General features: G+C 46.6%; 1 protein-coding gene across 1 annotated transcript in view; it reads left to right on the top strand.

Annotated features, from left to right (window-relative positions):
* The first annotated feature begins 8,833 nt into the window (after positions 1 to 8,833).
* DPYSL5 (dihydropyrimidinase like 5) overlaps positions 8,834 to 22,488 on the top strand; it is a 49,582-nt gene continuing 35,927 nt past the window's right edge. The window contains exon 1 of the mRNA XM_021697609.1: positions 8,834 to 9,094. Within this exon, the coding sequence (XP_021553284.1) occupies positions 8,834 to 9,094 (261 nt within the window). The remainder of the gene's footprint in view (positions 9,095 to 22,488) is intronic.

Raw genomic sequence — 22,488 nt, forward strand, 5'->3', positions numbered from 1 at the left:
TCGCTTCTCCCTCTCCCACTCCCCCTGCTTATGTTCCCTCTCTCTCCGTGTCTCTCTGTCAAATAAATAAAAGCTTTAAAAAAAAAAAAAAAGGGAAATACATACCATACAAACCAATTTCTATCAAGTTCTTTTTAAGGTCTCTCTGCAAGAAGCGTCCCCTTTGCACCATTCTGGCCCCACGTGTCTTTGTGGAGCCCCAGAGTCCCCCGGCATCCTCCAGCTGAGCTGCCAGCAGGAGACAGCTGTGGAGGCCAGACTGCAGGCTCTCCGCGTCTCGCACCTCCCTGCAGGCACAGGGGAGCTGGGGAAGGTGATGACAGAAGCAGGCAATTGCAAGACACAGTGTTGGGGTTGGCATTTCCTTGGCAGGACCACACTGCACGCCTTCTAGGAGCATGGAGTTGTGTGCGTTTCACGAACGAGAAGCAGCAGCTGCCATAACCTTGACCATCCAGCCCGCAAGGTGCCCCCTGTGCAGTTCTGCGCTGGAACAGCTCACAGCAGTAAGAAGCAGGAGGGTGGGCGGTATGGGAAATTGTCCTTTATCCAGCAAGACGGTTATTAGGTAGCAAATAGCAGTCATTGTCACTGTTTTAAACAGAGAGAGGCTTTCTCGGGAAAGACTGCACTCCCAGATTATACAGTGCTGTTTCCCCAGCTTGCACATCCCCTTGGCTCTCACCCAGCAGGGGTTCAGGAACATAAGGAATCCATGCCACAGGATTAGGAAATTGGGGGAGATAAGCCGCCTACAGTTGGATAAATCTTGGCATATCAAAGATATCCATCTTGCTGTGGAAGGCATCATTTCTTCCCCACATAAACTGTGGAATTCCTAAGATGTGCACATTTGCACTGTCCCAGCCTCCTTTCGGCCCTGGGCTGCCTCTCCTATACAAGGTCACTGTTGGTGAAGACCAAGGACTGAAGGGAAAGTCAAGGTAGACTCGATGAATCTCCACAGCTCTAGAATTCCATAGTTCTGAGTTACTCCTTCTAATACCATTTAACTACCTGGCATGTTTCCATTTCTGCCTGGGAGGACAGCCATGTGGTTTGAATTCTTTCATCTGCATAGACAAAATAGCTGAGTGATCAACGTTTTTGGTTAGACAAATGGGAATGTGGGATGCAGCCAGAAGTCCTTAAAGGAGGTGACATTTATTTTAAGGCACAGTTGTTACTTAATGATGATTTGATTATAACGTTCACTTCTGTCTAATGTAGTATCTTAGCTCACACTGCTATAATAAAAATACCAGAGACTGGGTGGCTTAAATCACAGAAAATTACTCTTCACAGCTCTGAAGGCTGAGAAGTCCAAGATCAGGGTGCTGGCCAATTCACTTGCTGGTGAGGACTCTGCCTGGCTTGCAGATGACTACCTTCTGTCTGTATCCTCATATGGGGTGGAGAGAAAGAGGGGAGGGGGGGGGTGAGAGAGATCTCCTGTGTCTTCTTATAAGGGCACTAATCCCACTTATGAGGACCCCACCCTCATGACCCAATTCCCTCCCAAGGCCCCAGCTCCAAATACCATCACACTGGGATTGGGGCTTCAACGTAGGAATTTTGGGGGTGATACAAACATTCAGTCCACAGCCTATGTAGTAAGCCAGTGGGCCAGATACTGGCTCTGTCTACACAGTAACTGTGTTTGGAATAAATGAGTGATTTGAAGCATCATAAATTAGTAAAACTGATACCAATTATGACCACTGACAAGAACGTCTTCTGAATACAGAGGGAGAGACAGTCATAGCTAGGGGCATTTGCGGAGCTTACGAGCATGTATTTCAACAATTGTGCTCAAATCTTTTCCCTTCCAAGGGACTCTCCTAAGAGGGCCAAGGTATCTTCCCCACTCACCCACCCCCTCACCCCATTATGTTCACAAACTCGTACGTACACAGACAGAAGAAGCCTTGCTGCAGAAAATGATGCCAGGAACATGTTTTCTTCATTTAGTTTAGCAAAGACTAGCAGGGAAAGCTGGAGGAATGTGGTGCTAATGAGGTTACTGGGGGAGGTGAGAAGCATAATGAATGTCAGCCATCAATGGTGAGGGGGACTGGGCGGGATGAGGCATCTTGGCCACCCAGACAATTTGGAAATCTAGAAAGGTGTGGGGGCGGGGATACTGGTGTAGCAAGACCGTCCCACCATCACCAGACAGCTCATCTCACCATTCACAGCTCTGTGTCTGGTACTCCGTGAGACACCCCCAGTTTAAACCAGTCCCTGGTAACTTAGTTTTCAGGCTTTTAGGCAAGAAGTGTCCCGTTACCCATTAGTCACTTTGTAACATAGCTTGGGTCTCTGTCAGCCACTAGACTGAAGCTTTTGAGAGCAAGGCCCGTGTCTTCTTCAGAGTTGTGTCCGGTGCTTGACACTGGAAGAGAGTGAGGTTCCAGAGTATTTCAGTGCGCACAAATGTTCGTTTTTGTTCACAACGCAGCCCTAGCGTGTTCTGAGTCCTCAGTCACCCCAAAAGGCTGACAGCCTACAGGCAGTTTTGATGACAGCAGCCCCTAGTCTGAAGCTGGCCGTCTGCCAGAGGGCAGGGATAGAGCTCCCAGCATCCCTGAAAGTGGCTCCACCAGGCGGCCTGAGATCCCCCTCCATGTTGGCAATATGGCGCATGGCCAGGAGCGTAGGCTCTGGTATTAGTCTCCTCCAGCTGCCATAACAAAATACCACAGACTGGGGGGCTTATACAACAAAATGTATTTTCTCAGAGTTCTGAGGTTGGAAGTCTGACATGAGGGTGTCAATATGGTAGGTTTCTGGGAAGAACTCTCTTGCTGGCTGGTAGATGGCTCCTTTCTCACATGGCCTTTTTTAGGGCTTATGCAAAGGCTGTGGCGGTGGTGGGTGGGGAACTGAGCCCTTTGTCTCTTCTTATAAGGATACTAATCCTGTGGGATCAGGGACCCATCCTATGACCTCATTTAACCTTAAAAACTTCCTTAGAGGCCCCATCTCCAAATGTGGCCACACTGGAGGTTAAGGCTTTTGAGTGTGAATTTTGGAAGAACAAAACATTCAGTCCACAACAGCTCTGGACAGTTGTCTGGCTTTTGGTCCCTACTTTGTTACAGACTAGCTGTGTGACCTTGAGGATGTTCCTTTAACTATTCTAAGCCTCAGCCATCCCGGGGCAATAATGGGACATTAATGGTGCCTATCTCAGGGCATTGTAAGGATCAAGTACGATAAGGTGCATGATGCGTTCAGTGAGGACCCAGTGATTAGTAGGTGTGCACTGATTGTTAACATTATTTACAGGGTCCTCTAAGTTCTGAGAAGGAGTTCCTTCTGATGTTATCCTGGGAATCCTGTCTCTTCAGAGCCAGGTTAACCTTCAGGGATTTCTACAAGGAAGAAGAAAAAGACAGGTTGGGTGGGGAACCCAAGTTTATCCTATATAGTTTGAAAATATAGAAAACTATGAAGAACATAAAAATCACCTGTAACTCTTCTACCCAGAGCCAACTCTGATAACCTTTCCTTTAACTCAGACAGACCTGAGTATGAACTTCTCTTAAAAAGGGGGCTAAGGTCCCTGCCTTGTTCCTACTTCTCAGGGTTGGTTGCCACGTGGTTAAACGCATGTGAAGTGCCAGGCATGGGGTGTTAGCTTACTAAGAGCGATTGCTCTCATTTCTACTGAAGAAGACACCCTTCGTGTTTGATACCAACATCAAAGCTCAGACAGGAATTCCCAGTAATTCATTATCACATCACCTTTCCAGGACCCCCACCCTCCAGGTGTGCACTCTGAAGCAGGTGTTCTAGATTGATAAGCAAATCAATATTCTCCTTTACAACACTGACAAACAATAAGCAGTTTCCCAGCATAAATATTGCTATTTTTCCTCTTGCCCTAAAGCAGCTTTAAAAAGTGAGGATTATATATTTGCACAGGGGGCTGGGGTGGGGGGTGTCTTCTTTCGGCCATCTCTTCCATCACCATCACTTCCCTCCTCTAGTGCAAACTGAGAAGTCGCATCTCTCCTTTCATGGTCACACTTGGCCTTGGGTTCGTAACGAGAGAGAGGGAGATTGCATCTGTCAGCCTTTCTGGGCTTCCTTTGGCCAGGGTGGTTATGTCCCTCACCTGCAAAGAAACTCATTTCCTAATTGCATATTAAATTAAAACTCCAGTTTTCAGATTTTAGGACAAAAGATCAAATATACTCAGCTTCATCCGGGTTCAGACAATAAGCTTATGGCTGGGACTGTCCCATCTTCCCATCTCTCCAGCCTGACTCCTCCCCACTGCCTCTTTGCCCACTACCTTCCTCACTAGGGGAGGGGCCCCTTCTCCCCAGAGGTTGGACTGATACCTGGGAGGGGAGGGGCGCAGATGTTCCTGGGAAACAGCTATTGCTGTGTAAGGGAACAGGGTTCACTCCCACCACCTGTCTTGTTCCCCAGCACCGCCCCCAGCAATAGCCCCACAAGGGGCTGGCCACCTAACAGCAGGAGAGCCTCGTGGTTGACCCCAAATAGGCACAGCCAACTTTCTTGGTGTGGAGATTCCATGCACTCCAGCCTGGTCAACTTGACAAAAACAAACTGCTTAACCAAGTGTGTCCAGGAGAGCAGGCTAAGATCACCAGATAGCTGACCCATCTCCTTACAAGAGGGTATTCCTTCAACAGGTTCTAGGCCTTTTCATCCTGGGGCACAGCCTCCTCACAGCTTACCTGATGGCAGACAAACGAAATGACAAGAATAAGAGGAAATATGTTTCTTCCTCTGCTCTGTCCACAGTAATTTGCTGTATTGGAAAAGGGATGAAAGCTGAGCATTGTCCTGGACATAGAGTTGCCAGATACCCCAGAAAACAAATATGGAACAGCCTACCACTCACTGCTTTAAGCCATTCGATCCTGTTGGGATGCAACAAGTAGATGAGGCCATTCATTCATTTGTTCACTGGTTTTGAGTATCCTATACTTGGGGCTAGGGCTGAAGAGGGAGCAGAAACAATGATCACTAATAAGGCTTTGGACCTTGAGAACCTTAGTTCAGAGGTGCGGAGAGACTCCAGGGCCATGACGTCTGTGAAGGTGGCAGAGAGTCAGGGAAGGCTTCTTATAAAGGGGGACAACTGGATTAGGTCCTGAAGAATGAGCAATTTACCAAGTGGAAATGTGGGCTTCATTCATGCCCAGGGAGACCCTGCAATGGTGAAGTCTCCCTCCTCCTAGTCAGACTTTGTTGTATCTTTCCTAAGTCTAAATGAAAATCATTTCTGTTCAGATACCTAAGGGTCAGGAGAGTTGCAGATCCAACCCAAAGGTGCTCCCTGGACGGGATTCTGATTAGCTCCATCACGGCAGCCCTCTGAACACCTACCCCTTCCCCTGTGTCCAGCCCGCTTAGTCTCAGGCCCCACAGTGGCTCCTCCACATCTCCCCCACTCTGCTCACATCCTCTTGCTCCTCGCTGCTCCCAGGAGCTCCCCGCCTCCCACTATTCAGAGCAGAGAGAACACAGATTCCTGTGTATCCCCACCTATTCTGCATCTTCACATATCTCCTTTCTACAAGCCTTGACCTTAACCTCTCTTGAATCTGTTTCCTCTGTGGATGGGCATAATAATACCTTTGGAAGGATCAAATAAAATAAACCATCTAAGTCTGTGACAGAGACCTGGCTTCCATTAATAATGGCCATCATTCTTCCATGCTGCAAGACCTTCCATTACAAGTAATTCCTTGTCCTCTTTTATCTTTAATCAATCCTTTGACTCTTTCCTAGCTGTTTGAAAAAATCTTAGATCTGTCTTAAATTGATCTCTTCCTTCAGGCATGCTGTCCTCAGCCCATTTTACGGCTCCCTTTACTCACAAAGGACTTGACAAGTTTCCACAAACATGCCCTCAACCACCATTTATCAAAGACTTGCTCCTCTCCAAAACAGTGGCCAAGATCTCCCTGTGGTCCTTATTCCCCTCCCCTGCATGGCCACATTTAATGCTAAGGAGAGGGAGCTCCAAGAGGAAGAGAATGGTTGGTGGTCAAATGCGGCCACTCAATGGATGATCCATTTTGAGTTGATTTTTGTATAAGATCTGGGATTTAAGTCAAGGTTTATTTTTTGCTTATGGATATCTAAGTGCTCAACATCATTTGCTGAAAAGACTATCTTCCCTCCATTGAATGGTTTTTTTGCACCTTTGTCAAAAATCAGTTGACCATACTTATATGGGCTATTTCTGGATCTTTATTCTGTTCCACTGATTTTGTGTCTCCATCCATACTACCCAGTTTTGACTACTGGAACTAAGTAATAAGTTTTGAAGTTCGGTAGACTAATTCCTCCCACTTTATTCTTCTTTGTCAAAATTATTTTATTTTTTAATTTTTATTTATTTGAGAGAGAGAAAGAGACCCAGCGGAGGGAGAGGCAGAGGGAGAGGGAGAATCAGACTCCCCACTGAGCAGGGAGCCGGACATGGAACTTGATCCCAGGACCCGGGGATCATGACCTGAGCTGAAGGCAGATGCTTAACCAACTGAGCACCCAGACGCCCCTGTCAAAATTATTTTAGCTTTGTTTTTTCACATAAACTTTGACAATAAGCTTGCCTCTATCTACGAAAGATTTTTGCTGAGATAAGAACTGCATTAAACATGTGTATCAATTTGGGGAAAATTGACAATCTTTACTATGTTGGGTGTTCCATTCCATGAATGTGGTGTGTCTCTCCACTCACTTCGATCTTTGATTTCTTTCATCAGCATTTTGTGGTTTTTTAGCATATAAATACTGTATATGTTTTCTTAGATTTATGCCTAAGCATTTTAATTTTTTTGCATGTACATGTGTTCATTGCTAGTATATAGAAAAACGAACTTTTTGTATGTTGGTCTTGTATCTTGCATTCTTGCTGAACTTACTTTTTCTAGGAGATTTTTTTTTTTTTTTTTTTTTTTTTTAGATTCTTTGGAGTTTTCTCCATAGAAACCATCATGTCATCTGCAAATAGGGACAGTTTTAATTTTTTCCTTTTTGATCTATATGCCCTTTATTTCATTTCATGTTTTCATAGCTGGCTAGCACTCCCTTTGTTGAACAGCAGTGAAAATGTTGGGCATCCTTGCCTTGTTCCCAGTTGTAGGGGGAAAGCATGAAGTCTTTAAGCATTAAGTCTAATGTTAGCTACCGGTTTTTCGTAGATGTTCTTTATTAAGTTGAAATCAGTTGACCATACTTATATGGGCTATTTCTGGATCTTTATTCTGTTCCACTGATTTTGTGTCTCCATCCATACTACCCAGTTTTGACTACTGGAGCTAAGTAATAAGTTTTGAAGTTCGGTAGACTAATTCCTCCCACTTTATTCTTCTTTGTCAAAATTATTTTATTTTTTAATTTTTATTTATTTGAGAGAGAGAAAGAGACCCAGCGGAGGGAGAGGCAGAGGTTAATAAGTTAACTTATTCCTACTTTTCTGAGAGCTTTTATCATGAATAGATGTTTGAATTTTGTCAAATGCTTTTTCTGCATCAAATGATATGTGATGATGTGATTCTTCTTTAGCCTGTTAATAGGGTGGATTACATTGATTAAATTTTCAAATATTGAACCTGACATTGCATCCCTGGAATAAATCCATTTGCATGGTGTAGAATTCTTTTTACATATTGCTGAATTCCACTTGCTAATATTTTGTTAAGAATTTCTGTATCTATATTTATGAGGGATATTACTCGATAATTTTCTTTTTTTGGTGCTGTCTTTGTCTGGCTTTGGTATCAGAGTAATACTGGTTTCATAAAATGAGTTGGGAATGTTTCCTTCTCTTCTCCTTTCTGCAAGAGATTGGCATTCATTCTTTAAGCATATGGTAAGGTTCTCTAGCTTTTAAAAATAGTGGTTCCGGGGGCTCCTGGGTGGCTCCGTCGTTAAGCTTCTGCCTTCGGCTCAGGTCATGATCCCAGGGTCTTGGGATTGAGCCCCGCATCGTGCTCCCTGCTCAGCGGGAAACCTGCTTCTCCCTCTCCTGCTCCCCCTACTTGTGTTCCTCTCTTGCTGTCTCTCTCTGTCAGATAAATAAATAAAATCTTAAAAAAAAAAAAAATAGTGGTTCTGGGGGACCCAATCTGGAGCAAATAAAGCTGAATCTCTGGGGGTGGAACTTGAGTGAAGGTGCTTTTCCAAAGCTCTGCAGATGAGCTTATTAACTGTGCAGCCTGCTGTGGAGTTCAGTGTGGTAGTGGCCTTGAGGAAGGATGGGAGGGCAAGCTGAAGCAGAATCCATCTGAAGAATGACATGAATTAAACAACGGGGAGGCTTAGAGAATTTGGCTCTCGGAGACATGCCCCAGGAGCCCCTGATATCTTTGGGACCATATCATATAATGGGGACATTGGTCATCCAAGGCATCTGGGTTTGACTTGGCTGCTTAGAAGCCATCGATTCCTTACTTAGCAATTTCAGCTTTCTTGTTGGTAAAATGTGACTCCTCGGGTGGTTTCGAGAATAAAACAACACAGTAGGTATGAAAATGCTTTTGAACCTACACAGCATTTTGGGAAGGTAAACATTGATGTTTCTTTGGGCCCCAGATTCATCCTTACTGCCACTGTGTCATGATTCCCAGTAAGTCCCACTAGGAGGTCAGTGGGAGGCTTGTGACCCCAGTCGGTTGTAGGACCGATGTTCTCAGGCTGTAGAGAAACTTCCTTCTCTTCCCTGCTCACTTACTCTGCCCATGGAGGTTGGCCTCTGGTGGGAAGAAGTGGGACCTTGGTCACAGTGAAAAGGGACTCTGACCTTGACCAGTGCCTCCCTCTCACCTTCCGTAGGAACATGCTTGCCAATTCAGGCAGCGTGAGGATTCTCATCAAGGGAGGCAAGGTGGTGAACGATGATTGCACCCACGAGGCTGATGTCTACATCGAGAATGGCATCATCCAGCAGGTGGGCCGTGAGCTCATGATCCCTGGAGGGGCCAAGGTGATCGATGCCACTGGGAAGCTGGTGATCCCTGGAGGCATTGACACCAGCACCCACTTCCATCAGACCTTCATGAACGCTACGTGTGTGGACGACTTCTACCACGGGACCAAGGTAATGCTCCTGTTTGCTGAAGGTGCCTTCCCTTTGGCTTCTTCCATTTGTGGGGCTGCTCCAGACTAGACCCATGTGAACAGGATGCCCCTGCTGTGTTGCTCAAAGGAGAAGGGTGCTTTCCTGGGGCCACTGTGGCAACTGACATAGGAAATTCCAGGCTAGATGTCCTAGATCTCCATGACTACCGAAAAGGAGGTATGTGGGCCTGTTTTACTGACCACATCACTTACCTATGTACTGAGGCCGGACACTGATTTTATGTTTATATTTCTATGGCATGTAACGCAGACCTAGAAGAAGAGAATTTGCTGGTGTTTGTTATTGTGCCTGTATGTGACAGGAGTGAGGAATTGATCTGATGGACTCCTTTATGTGTGATAAGCTAAATTAATTCCCCAAAGACGGTGACAAATAGATATTTCTCTTCTAGACGATTTTAATGGCAGTAATTATGAAACAGACATAGTGAGCGATCTTGTATTATCTCTCCTAGCTTGTTCATTATTTTTAAAAACAGCTAGAAAAAAAACGTGGTGAGCCTCTTTCAGAGGGCATGGCCATGGACACTATTTACAGTTATTGAGCGGGGCCTGAGCTGCTGGATGTTCCTGAATGCAGAATACAAAAATTCAGGCCTGGGAAACAAATGAATTAGGAGGAAAGAGTCACATGTGGGTTCTTTTATTCCTCTTCTGTGCTCCGGAACCTGTTATTGCTGTCATTCCTCTGCATTGTAATGATCTGTCGCATGCCAACCTCTCCGTGAACACCAGACTATGGACTCCTTAAGGCCTGACAGTATTGTTCTGCTTTCCCAGAGCCTGGTCCTGACCAGGAACTAGAGTAGCTACCCAGGAAATGTTTGTTGAGTGAATCAGTGAATGATGCTTAATCTGTGTGGGTCTCTGTACCCAGCTATGCATCAGAGTCACCTATGAAGGTTTTTTTTAAAGATTTTATTTATTTGAGAGAGAGAGAGCACGAGTTGGGGGAGAGGCAGAGGGAGAGGGACAAGCACACTCCCTGCCGAGGAGGGAGCCTGACGTGGGGCTTGATCCGAAGTCAGACACTCAACTGACTGAGCCACCCAGGCACCCCTGAAGATTTTTTTAAATGCAGAATTGAATCAGAATCTCAAGGACTACAAGTTCCTGACCCGGGAGGCAGCCCCTTACACTGTCTGACTTCCAAAGGCCTTGGCCTCTAACACTCCCTGGGAGAAAGGGATCCACTAGCTACTGGCCCAGGGGCTATAGTCAGTCCTCTGTCCTACTTTGGCCCACAGCCTCAAATCCCCAATGGCCCTGCACCCTAAAATCCCACCTCTGTTCTACCTGGGGTTCTCAGGGAGCCCTTCTCCCATGCTCAGGTGTCTCCCCCCAGGATCCATTTTCCTGGGGGTTCAGGTGTCCTGGCTAGGCGGTGGCTGACAAGGCTCTCCAAACCCGCCTCTGAGGAGCCTGGCTGGGGCAGGCAGAGGCTGGCCTTGCGGTCACAGTTCTAGGGCTGGCCCATCTCAGGCAGTTGGCTATTTAGGTCTCCCTGAAGATATCCTCCCTTTCCAGTCCAGGAGCAACAGACCAGACCCCTGGAAGGCTGGGCTGCGAGGAGTCCCAGTAGCTGCGGCCTAGCCTGTTCTGAGGCAAGGGTGCTTCCAGGACTGATACTTCAGCATCTGGGACCAAATCTGCCTACCCTAGCGGAGCCCAGAGAAGAGAGGCTGTAGGCAGACCCTTCCCACTTTCTCTTCTGAGAATTCCCCCAGGACCTGTGGGTAATGCCTCACTGATGAAATGGGGAGCCCCGTCCCCATAAACTTTGGCGGGGTCCTCTTGCAGGGTACACTAGTGACAGGACCTTTCCGGAGTGAGGGGGCATATCCAGTTTCCCATCCCCATGTACTGGAGCCAGGCCAGGCCCAGCCTGTTTGGTTTGTGGTCATTGTCGTTTCTATTTTTATTGAAGCATAGCATAAATACCAAGAAGTGCACAAATTTTAAGTATATAGAATTGTCACAACTGAACACACCCTTGTAACCAGCACCCAAATCGAGAGGCTAGGCATTGCCAGACCGGAGTCCTTCCTTATGCCCCCTCCCAGTCACTACTCCTTACCAAGGATAACCACTATCCTGACTTCTAATACTACAGTTTAAAACAAACAAACAAACAAACATCTTCATTGAGATATATAATCCACACACCATACAATTCACCCACTTAAAGTATAGAAGTCAATGGTTTTTAGTATATTCACCATAGATTGGTTCTGACTGTTTACTTTATATAAATGAAATTAAGTGGTTTGTTCCTTTGCATCAGCTTCCTTAGCTCAGCATTATTTTTGTGAAATTCATGTTGTATTTTATTCGCTTTTACTGCTTTGTAGTCTGATGTACCACACAGTCCTTATCAATGGGTGTTTGGGTGGTTGCCAGTCATACTGTTGCTATGAATGTTCGTATACTTCTTTCAGCAAATCTGTGCACACATTTCTGTGGGGCACATTCCTGGGAGTGGAATTGCTGGGTCACAGGGTACACATGTGCTCAGCTTTAGGAGGTACCACCAAATTATTTTCCAGACTGGCTGTCACAAGGTCTACTCCCAGCAATAATGTAAGAGAGGCCATAGTATTTACTATCAGCATAACTCTGATTATCCCTGGGGTCCCTGCTGTAGTATGCTCAGGCCTGGCACCCCAAATTGTAGCTTTCTGGCTCCTGTCCCCGCCTGGGAGACCTGTAGTCCAAGGTCGGATGCCATGCTGTCACCACGCTGTCTATCCACCTCTCAGAGGGCAGGCTGGCCTTCTTTGTCTTATTTTTCACATTGTCATCTGCCGGGACCTCATTAGCCAGGAGTGACAGCTTTTCCCCTGAGAGCCTTTAGCTCTTTATAGCCAATGAAAACCTCAGCACGTGCATCTTTGTGCAAGGTGGTGAGTAACTCTTGATCTTTTCCAGGTTTCTCATCCATGGGAGCAGCTGCCTCTGGAAAACACATAAAAGCCCCTGTGTGATTTAAGGCCCCCCAATCCATCTCAGGCTCTAGTTGTGGAGTGTTTAAAGGCCCATAGATCCTAAGCCACCCCCCTGGCTACCAGTGTCACCTAAACCCACTCTTTATTCTATCCATCCCCTAAGCAAGACTGGATCTTGATGTCCTTGTGCCCCAGCCCTCAGATTGGACATGTTTCTTCATGCAGTCCCTGACTCAGTCTCCCCTGGATCCCATCCGTAGACCCTGCCCCAAGTTCTGCCTCAGTCTCCCGGCCTTCCAAGAGCTGTTTTCCTGCCCTGGTACCCCCACCCCTCCACTCCCAATTTCCCCTTCCCTCTGGTGCTCCTACAGCTGGGCGCTTGGGCATCGTCTTTCCTCGGGGTGCTGACAATCTCCCGGGGAGAGAAAATGCGCTCCTATTGCAGTGCCGCTCCGGGGGATGTGTCCACTAAATTATTCACACGGCCTGTGGCGCTCGTTCAGAGGCTGTGCACCCTGGTGGACCAACGCTGACCTACTTTGTACATTCTAAGGAAGGTAGCGGTTGATTCGCTTTAAGCATCTGGGTTTATAATTGAATAATAATCCTAAGGAAAGGCTCACCCGAGTGATTAGCCTAGAGAGAAAGAGAGATCAAGCTGCATCTTTTTGTTCTTATCTGACAGATCCGTGGGGCCTCGAACTCTGCACCCCCTGAGCTATTGCGTGCCTGTCAATTTGGCAGCCGCAGTCAGGGCTGGGAAAACAAAACAGTTGAAAGCCTGGCTTTTCCGAGAGCATCTGGGTCTCCATTGTACTGGGTCTAAAGGGATTTCTCTAGCACTTTAACAAACGCTTTGCCTGCTTTCAGAGGCTGTGGCAGGCTCTGCCTGGCTCCCCGGGCTCTGCATCCCGTGCTCACAGCCAGGCCCTTGATCCTCCTCCCCGCCTCCTCACACCCTCCCAACCTGCAGGCCCTGCCCTCCCCAGGCCCAGAACCTGGGTTTCTTGGAAGCAAAGCGCCAAGACCACCTGCTTGTTAATAATGCAGACCCCATTGAAGAAGGAGGTTATCTCCCGCAGGGAGGCAGGGGGCGGGAGGGAGGAGGGAGACCAAGTAACACCAACTGTGTTTATAAAGGTCCGGGATTTCAGTTGGGTCATGAGGTCTTTTATTATTATTCTGCTTAACGTACTTATGAGTTATATTTATTCTCTTGTGTGGAGCTAATGTTACCTAATAAAGAATGTTAATGCAAGCTCTGGAGCTCCACCCCACCAATGGCCCTCTGCTGCGCTCTGGGAAGATCAGAATCGGGCTTTTTAACCTATAGGCACAGCCCCTTCACTAAGATGTTGATAGAGGGGGCAGGCATGGGCAATGGGGAAAAGCTTCCTAGATGCCTTTTCTGCCTCCCGCTCCTCCAAAAATATATTAAGAACCACCGTCTCGGCCAGTGGTTTTCAACCCTTGGAAACAAATTACATTAGAACAACTTGGGGAGAGGCGCCTGGGTGGCTCAGTTGTGTAAGCGTCTGCCTTCTCGGCTCAGATCATGATCCCAGTGTCCTGGGATCGAGCCCCGAATCGGGCTTTCTGCTGAGTGGGGAGTCTGCTTCTCCCTCTCCCACTGCCCCTCCCCCTACTCTCTCTCTCTCTCTCAAATAAATAAATAAAATCTTAAAAAAAAAAAGAACGACTTGGGGAATTTTTTTAAGACACCAGTATCCAGGGCCCATGCCACATCGGTGAAATCTGTATCTCTAGGTCTGTCTCTTCCCCCATTAGTATTTTTTTTAAGATTTATTTATTTATTTTAGAGAGAGAGGGTGCAAGCGGGGGGGAGGGGCTGAGGGAGAGAGAGAATCCCAAGCAGATAACCCTGCTGAGCACGGAGCCTGACGGGGTCGATCCCACGACCCTGAGATCATGACCTGAGCTAAAACCAAGAGCCGGCCACCCAACTGACTGAGCCACCCAGGTGCCCCTCCATCAGTATTTTTTTTTTAAAGCATCCCTGATGATTCTAACATTGGCAGGGGGATTAATAAGGAACTTGAAAAGTTCCACTCTTGAAAAGCACGTTGTCCTGGCTGTGACTCCTGCAGGTCTGACCCTCACCTTATGTGTCAGGCTGACATCTGAATCCCCTTTGAAAGCTCAGGCCTGCTTTGCCTTGCCCTTGCCAGTCTTATTTATTTGCTTCTCTCCTTCTATTCACATGCCTGGGTCCGGTCAGTGGGCTCCCAAATCCCAGCCTGGGTCCAAGAACCCCTGACTTGCTAGATTTCCCTGGCCCTGTGTTCTCCCCTCCTGTCTGTATCCCACCGACATCATCAGGGAGTGAGAAGTTGGCCATGGTAGAGGTGTCATCAAACGGAAGTCCGGCTGGGTCTGTCCCTCTTCTTTGAGGGTCCAGAGATTCCCTCTTGTTTGTGCCAGGACCATCTGTCACAGAGACATGCTCCCATTAACTCAAAATCAGCATCAGCAGGACATCTATTCTTCCCTACAAGGGAAGCCAAATCCAAGAAGAGTGCTTGGCCAATAGGTTTGGACAGCCTGTGACATCCCGCCCCCAGTGGAGGGTGAACTTCTCCCTTGCCTTCTCTCACTGCAGAGGCCTGGGCCCTGTCTGGCAGAGTCCTGAGATTGGACAGGCTAGGACATAAATAAATTCCCTTTGGTGTCCGGCCTGCCAACATCCTTACCGAGGAACCCATTTATCCATTGGGCAGACTGTTTTTCTACTTTGCCTTTGAAATTTGCTCTTTTGGAATTAAAACTTTAAATGCTGGTCACTTCCTTTTTTTTTTTTTTCTTCCTTTCTTGACTCAGTACCCTGTTTCTGTTCGCTTCTGGCCAAAATGTCTTTCCAGTCTTTTAGCTCTGCAATAACACTTCCTGCTTATCAGGACCCAGACTCATAGGGTCTTGCTTTTTTTTCTTTTTTTTAAGTAGGCTCCATGCCCAGCATGGAGATCAGGTCTGAGATCATGACCTGAGCCGAGACCAGGAGCCAGATGCTTAACCAACTGAGCCACCCGGGCGCCCCTATGGTCTTGCTTATTAATGTTCCCAAGTTCACTTGTGTCTTCATTCCTGTAAAAAGCTGGAAGGGACCTTAGAAATCGAGTTCCACCCTCCCACTGATGGAAAATGAATGAGTTGCCTCAAGTTCCAGCGTTATTTGGACCAGAATGCAGGTTTCTCAGTCTGAGGGTCTTTTCACCATGCCACTCGGGGGCTCTGCTGAAACCCCAGAGCAGGATAGTCAGCCCTTTCAGACAGCCTGTGACCTCTTGGTGGGTGCCTTGACACGATGGCTCTACACTTGCCTGGACCAGATGAAGTCATCCCAGAACTGACATGCACTGGGCAGACAGTGGAGCGAGCTCTTTGCCTCCCTGCCATGGTGGCTTTAGCAGAAACCACTCGTCCTTGGAGGAGTAACATCCTTCTTAGTTTTCGCCCTTTACAAATGGGTGTTGTAGGGATTAAATGAGGATGCGTGAAAAACGCTTCCCCCCGTGCCCGGCACAGAGTACGCCTACGATCAATGTCGGTCCCCAGGCTGTGACGACCCGCGTCCACCCTAGGCCCACCCTTGGCTCTGTCTGCAGGTTCTTAGATCCACCCACTTTGACTTTGCAATGAAATTGTTCTACTGTCCCATCTAGTGCCCAGGCTGCCTCTGTGTCCCTGGCTTTGCCAGCAGGCCACCCTGACAGATTCTCTCAGAATCCACCCTCCTCCCGGCTTGTTTCCGGGGCCAGCTGCTGCCACACCATGCCTGTCCTTCCTGCGGAGCTGCCACCCTTCTGGTGTGGCTTTGCTAGTGGGGATCCGCACAGCTGGGATCCGCTCCCCTTTCAGAATCCCCGCAGTCCCACTGAAGATCTCCGTGAGTGCCTCATGAAGTGGCTTCCCCTTCCAAGCCACCTGGAGGTCGTCCCTTCTGCCTCTCCCAGTGGGACCCGGCACCTGCGCAGGGTTGTATTCGTCTTCTGCTGCTTCAGGACAAATTCAGACAATACCCACATGCTAGCTCCCAGTTCTGTAGGTCAGAAGTCTGGGCACAGTGTGACTGGGCTCTCTGCTCAGGGTCTCACAAGGATACAGTCAACGTGTTGGCTGGGCTGCTTTCTCATCCGGAGTTCAGAGTCCTCCGCCAAGCTCACGTGCTTGTGGCAGAATTCGGTTGCTTGACGCTCGAGTGCTGAGGTCCCCGATTCCCTGCTGGCTATCAGCTGAGGGCCCATCTCAGCTCCTTGAGGCTGCCACCATTCCTCACCATGTGCCCCCTCCATCGTCAAAGCCAGCCACAGAGACTCTTTCACTTTGAATCCCTCGGACTTAGAATCTCTTTTGCCAGAAAGAACCCTGTCCCTTTAGGAGCTCACCTGATGAGCCTCAGGTCCACTGAGATCATCTCCCTTTCTTAAAGTCAGCTGTGCCATATAACAAAACACATGGGTGATGGTGCCCCATCTTATTCCCAGGGCCCCTTCCATACTCCTGGGAGGGGACTGTATGGGGCGTGGTTCACTGGGAGTCATCTGCCTACCATTGGGCTGGGGGGATCCCAAGCAGAACCATGGCCATCCTATAGACATTTTGCCCTGGTCCATCTCCACTCCACCAGTTTTGCTTCAACTACTTAAATCTTTTGAAGCCTCCATATTTACATATTTTAAATTAAAAATCACCTTGGCCACCCTTCACTTCACAGCTCTCTGCGCCTCGTGTCGTGCTCCTGCTTGAGAACCTGCCGCGACTCCCCGTTGTCTAAGATGTCAAGTTGGGATTTCTGGATCTTCACCCTGGGCAGCTCCCCATCTGACCTTGCCTCTCCCTCCAGTCCTCATTCCCAACACATGCACATGTATCAGCAAGAGGGTTTTCTCTCCCGGTGAATGTCCCACGCTCCCCGCTGCTATCCCTTCCTACCATCCGAGGAACCCTTCAAGGCCTACCAAGCCCACATCATGTTCTCCCTCCAGCTAATTCAGATCCAGGATCCCGCTTTCTCCTTCCCAGCTGAAATAATTTGTCTTCTTGGGGCTTTCAAATTGTTTCCTGTGTAGTTTGTCTTTCAGCTAAATTGAAGAGTATTTGTGGGGCAGAGACCACAATTTATATTTAACTCATGACCCACCACAGACCCACATAGCTTGAAACATAGAGTAGATGTTCAAGAAACACATGAATGTCAGCACAGTGTGGTGGTGATGAGCACAGACTGGAGTATACCATTAGAATCTGAATTTTAGCTCCATATTGACTGTGATTTAAACAAATTAATCTCTCTCTGTCTCTCAATCTCTTCTCTGGGAAATGGAGATTATAAGAGTATTTTATGTGTGTTAATCAAGTTACTATCTGTAAAGAACTTAAAATAATACTATCTGTAAAGAACTTAAAATAGCACTATATGAGGGTCCATTAAATCAATCAATCACTTGATCGTGCTACCAACCCCTGGAAAATACATTTGCACAGTTTCCTCATGAGCCTACATATTAAACTGTTAGGCATCAAATAGGAACTAAAAAGTTTGATTCTGTTCCTACTGTTAGGTCGACTATGTGTGTTTTAGATTTCAAATGGAGTCTAATAGTAATGGTGACGAATTCTAGATAATTTTCTCTCTTCTCTCTTTCTCTTAAAAGCAGAAATAGCCAGTCATAAACTCTGCAGGCATCAGGAGCTATTTAAAGATGTCCTGCTTCAAATCAGTTACCTTGCTTAACAATACCTTGCTGGCAACTTTCATTCTGCACCTACATTAATTGGTCAGGCAAAATGTAGGCCAGGTTGACCCTTCTTAGAATAAATGTAAGAGGAGATCTATTGTTTCTTATAAATTTTACATCTGGTATTGGAAAAAAATCTCCTATGGTGACCAAGCAGCTCCTCAATTTCTGGAATAGTGTTTGCAAAGAATTTATCTATATAGAGATTATCACATCTTAAAACCTTTGGTTCAAGAATAGAAATAAACGCCCCCTTCTATGATCCCAAACATACTGGAAACCTTTCATATCTCGTACAAGAAGTTCTGCTTTTATATTCTCATCCTTTGGGGTTTAAAAAAAGAAAATAAAGAAAAAAAATACATGTGTTGCATGTATATTTCAGTGATACATATAGTACATGAACGATATATTTTTCTTTCTTTTCTTTCTCCTTTTTCTTTTCTTAAAGCCTGCATATTTTTTAATAGTTCAAGAAATATTTGAACATAGCCTTATGGAAAGCCTCAAAAATCTTAATTGTAAATATCTCTTTTCCCAGACCTTGCTGTAGTTGCCTCTGATGTGAGGTTATCATAGTCTTATGTTGAGTGTAAGGTGCACATCTTAGAATGATGCCCTGACTGACAGGTATGAATGTGTGTAGATGCCGAATCTTTTCCCTTGGTGGTTTTAGCCTCATGATTCCTTTAAGTGATCAGTGCAGCCAAGCACATTTTTTCTCCTTCTGATCCTTTTTTATTTCTTCTTTTTTTTTTTTTTTAAGATTTATTTATTTGAGAGAGAGAGATAGCGAGAGAGAGAGGGAACACAAGCAGGGGGAGTGGGAGAGGGAGAAGCAGGCCCCCCGCTGAGCAGGGAGCCTGATGCGGGGCTCAATCCCAGAACTCTGGGACCGTGACCTGAGCCGAAGGCAGACGCCCAACGACTGAGCCACCCAGGCGCCCCTTTATTTCTTATTAATTAAAAATTAGGAGCTATAATGGTCCTTAGTGACTATACGAATTCAAAACTATGGGCCAACTATAGGGCGCCTGGGTGGCTCAGTCGTTAAGCGTCTGCCTTCGGCTCAGGTCATGATCCCAGGGTCCTGGGATTGAGTCCCGCATCGGGCTCCCTGCTCGGCAGGAAGCCTGCTTCTCCCCCTCCCACTCCTCCTGCTTGTGTTCCTGCTCTCGCTGTCTCTCTCTCTGTCAAGTAAATAAATAAAAATCTTTAAAAAAAAAAACAAAAACTATGGGCCAACTATAATAAGAACTTTCTCACTGATCAGTTTTCTCTCTCATACTCACACACGTTCATACACTTTCACATTCTCGCACATGCTCAATCACACACACAATTTTAGAGCTGGAAGTACCACTAAAGATTAATGAATCCAACCCCGATCCATAAATAACTTTCGTGTTTAGATTTGAACTCGCCACAGTATTCTCAATTAATATTTAGAAATAAAATTAGGGGCACCTGCGTGGCTCAGTCAGTTAAGCGTCTGCCTTTTGTTCAGGTCATGATCCTGGGGTCCTGGGATCAAGCCCCACATCCGGCTCCTGCTCAACGGGGAGTCTGCTTCTCCCTCTCCCACTCCCTCGCCCTGCTCCTTCTCTCTCTGACTCTCTCTCTCTCAAATAAATAAAATCTTTTTAAAAAATTAAACAATATATGTTGGTGAACTTTATTTTGGGGAGGAGTATGAATAGAATGAAGAAGGTCATGATTAGGCAACCTATGAAACCACCCTTTTTTTGTTTTAATCCATGTATTTTTTTTTTGTCAACAAATTGATTAAGGTATAATTGACATACAATAAGTCACGCATTTTTAAAGCATATATTTTGAGGGGCACCTGACTGGCTCAGTTGGTGGAGCATGCGACTCTTGATCTCAAGGATGTGAGTTCGAGGCTCACGTTGTGTGTAGACATTACTTAAAAAGATAAAATCTTAAAGTGTACAGTTTGATCCATTTTGAAATATATATATACTGTGAAGCCATCACCATTAATATAATAAACATATTCATCACCCCCAAAAGTTTTTTTGTGTCCCTTGTCATCCTTCTCTGCCCCTGATAACCACTGATCTGTTTTCTGGTACAATAGATTAGTTTGCATTTTCCAACATTTTTATATAAATGGAATAATCCAGTATGTATTCCTTTTTTGGCCCAGTTTCTTCCACTCAGCATTATTAAGTTTTTGGTTATTGTAGATAAAGCTACTAGGAACATTTAGGTACAAGTATTTGTGCAGATGTATGCTTATTCCCCTTACATAATTACCTAAGAATGGAATGTCTAGGTCATATGGTAGATGTATACCTTTACAGTAAGACTTGAAAGCAGGTAGTGTAAGTCCTCCAGCTTTGTTAATCTTTTTTTTAAAAGATTTTATTTATTTATTTGGCCGGGGCCGGGGGGCAAGCGGTGGGGAGGGGCAAAGGGAGAGGAGAGAGAACATCTCAAGCCGACTCACAACCCTGAGATCAGGACCTGAGCCGAAATCAAGAGTCGGATGTTCAACCAAATGAGCCACCCAGGTCCCCCTGTTGTTTTTCAAATTTGTTTTGGCTATTTTGTCTTTGGGAGCAAACTTTTTTTAGTACAGGCCATGAGCTGAAAACTTAAGAGAACTGTAAACTGAGTGCATTAACCAAATTCTTGATAAATATTCTCTGCCCTTAGCATGGTCCCTTTCTGCTAGCTAAAAGTTAAGACTTTTCTTTAAAATTTTCTCAAGTTATTTGGAGCGGGGCGGGGGGGAGGGGGAAGATACGAGTGTGTGTGTGTGTGTGTGCGCGCGCGCGTGTGTATGTGTTAAAAGAAACTTTGTTGGGTGTTGGGGGTCGAGGGGAGGGCCTCGAGGATGTTGTCTTCCATGAAGCTGGGCTACACACTGATGTGGACGTACTGTCTTCACGTGATGTGTATCTTACTGAACAGTGAACTGTGAGGACCTCATGGGGAAGAGTCCATCCTGCCCCCTCTCTGCCTTACGACTAGTCAGTGGCGAATAGGGGTAGGCTGGGGCGTGTTGAGGGCCTAGAGGAAGATAAAGGTTTTGTGGACTGGAATTCTAACCACTGAGCCATTGCCACCCTCTCCTGGTTCCTCTGTCAGGTTTCCATTCTCTTTGGTATCCCTTGTTACCACCAGGCTTGGGCTGTGGCTGTGATTTCTCTTCTGGGTCAGTGCCCTGAGTCACTTGCCAGGCTTAAGATACTCTAGAACTCTAGAACTCATGTTTGGGAGAGCACGCTAGCTCCGAATCTCTACGCCCTAGACATAGTGGCCCATCAAAGAGTATATTTTTCCTGCTGTGTGGAAAATACAGGGTTCAGAATGGAGCATATTGAGCCTCTGATGGGCTCTGGGATCCCCGGCCCCCAGGTGGCTCCTCGTGGCTCAGTGGCTCTGCACAGGACCCGCAGATGAGCTTCTGTCCCCTGCCTCCTATGAGAGTGGTGTATGGAGCTGTCCAGGCCCATTTGTCAGAGCACCTGTATATCCATTATTCACTTATTTTGATCTTTAAAGCCCCCCTTGGACAGGTCTTATTATTATCTTATTATCTTTTCTTTTTCCAGGTGGGGAAACTGAGTCTCAGAAAGTGAAATACTTGCCATTTTAATCAGTGCAGGGACAGGTCTGCCTGCCTCCCAGCCTTGACTCCAGCCCCATTCCTGGGCGCCTTGTATCCAGGGAGGCCCCAGGGCCACCTCCCTCGGCAGTTTTGTTGATGATATTGTTATCACTTAGCTTTGGGACAAACACGCGGACTCGCCGATGTCAGGGTAGACCGGGGCAGGAGAGCAAGTTGGGTTACATGTGGTGTATTTCTGGATGGTTGATAAATCCCTCTTCTCTGGCATCTGTGGGCAGCCTGGGCTTTTAATAAAGACGGTTGTGCCCTGCTTGCCTGTTAACTTTCCCGCTTTGGGATTAGAAGGGGCTTTGCTAAGGAGGAGGATGACAAAGGGCCCCTCTGTGCAGCTCTATTTTAGAATGGTTTCCCCAGGCCCCTTGGCTTCTTAGAAGCTGGCAGCCACTTTCTCTCCGCCACATAACTCCCTTTGAGGATCATCTCCAGTCTCCATGGCAACTGCATGTCGGGAGATAGCCTGCTCTGTGCTGTAGCTTTGTATTAAACACAATGAATTTAAATTGGATGCTCGGCAGTGAAGATAATCATTCTGGGTTAGAGAGAAGCCTGGAGCTCCTCATTTCACAATTTTGGATGTTGGCACAATTCTCAGATTTAGCCCTGTAATTCAAGCTCTAGCCACACCTACCCCTCTGTTTCTAAACTGCAGTTAGGTCCAATTTCACTTGGGCTTTTCTCCGTCATGTCACAGAGGAATCTTGGAAACACGGAGCCTCTCAGTCAGGCCAGGACTATCCTGAGCTCTAGAAGGGGCAGCATATACTATAAAGGAAACGTGGGGGCTCTAGAAGCAGATGGACCCTCATTCAGTCTGGCTATGCGATTTCCTCTGAATCCATTTTCTTATCTATCAAAGGAGAAGAGTAACCTCTACCCTATAGAATCATTTTTAAAAAAATTTAATGTGCTAAAATAGAACATAACATTTACCATTTTGGCCATTTTTAAGTGTACAGGTCAGTGACATTAAGTACATACACAATGTTGCTGC

This window comes from Neomonachus schauinslandi, chromosome 10 (genome assembly GCF_002201575.2).
Source record: "Neomonachus schauinslandi chromosome 10, ASM220157v2, whole genome shotgun sequence".
In the NCBI taxonomy this organism is placed as follows: Eukaryota; Metazoa; Chordata; class Mammalia; order Carnivora; family Phocidae; genus Neomonachus; species Neomonachus schauinslandi.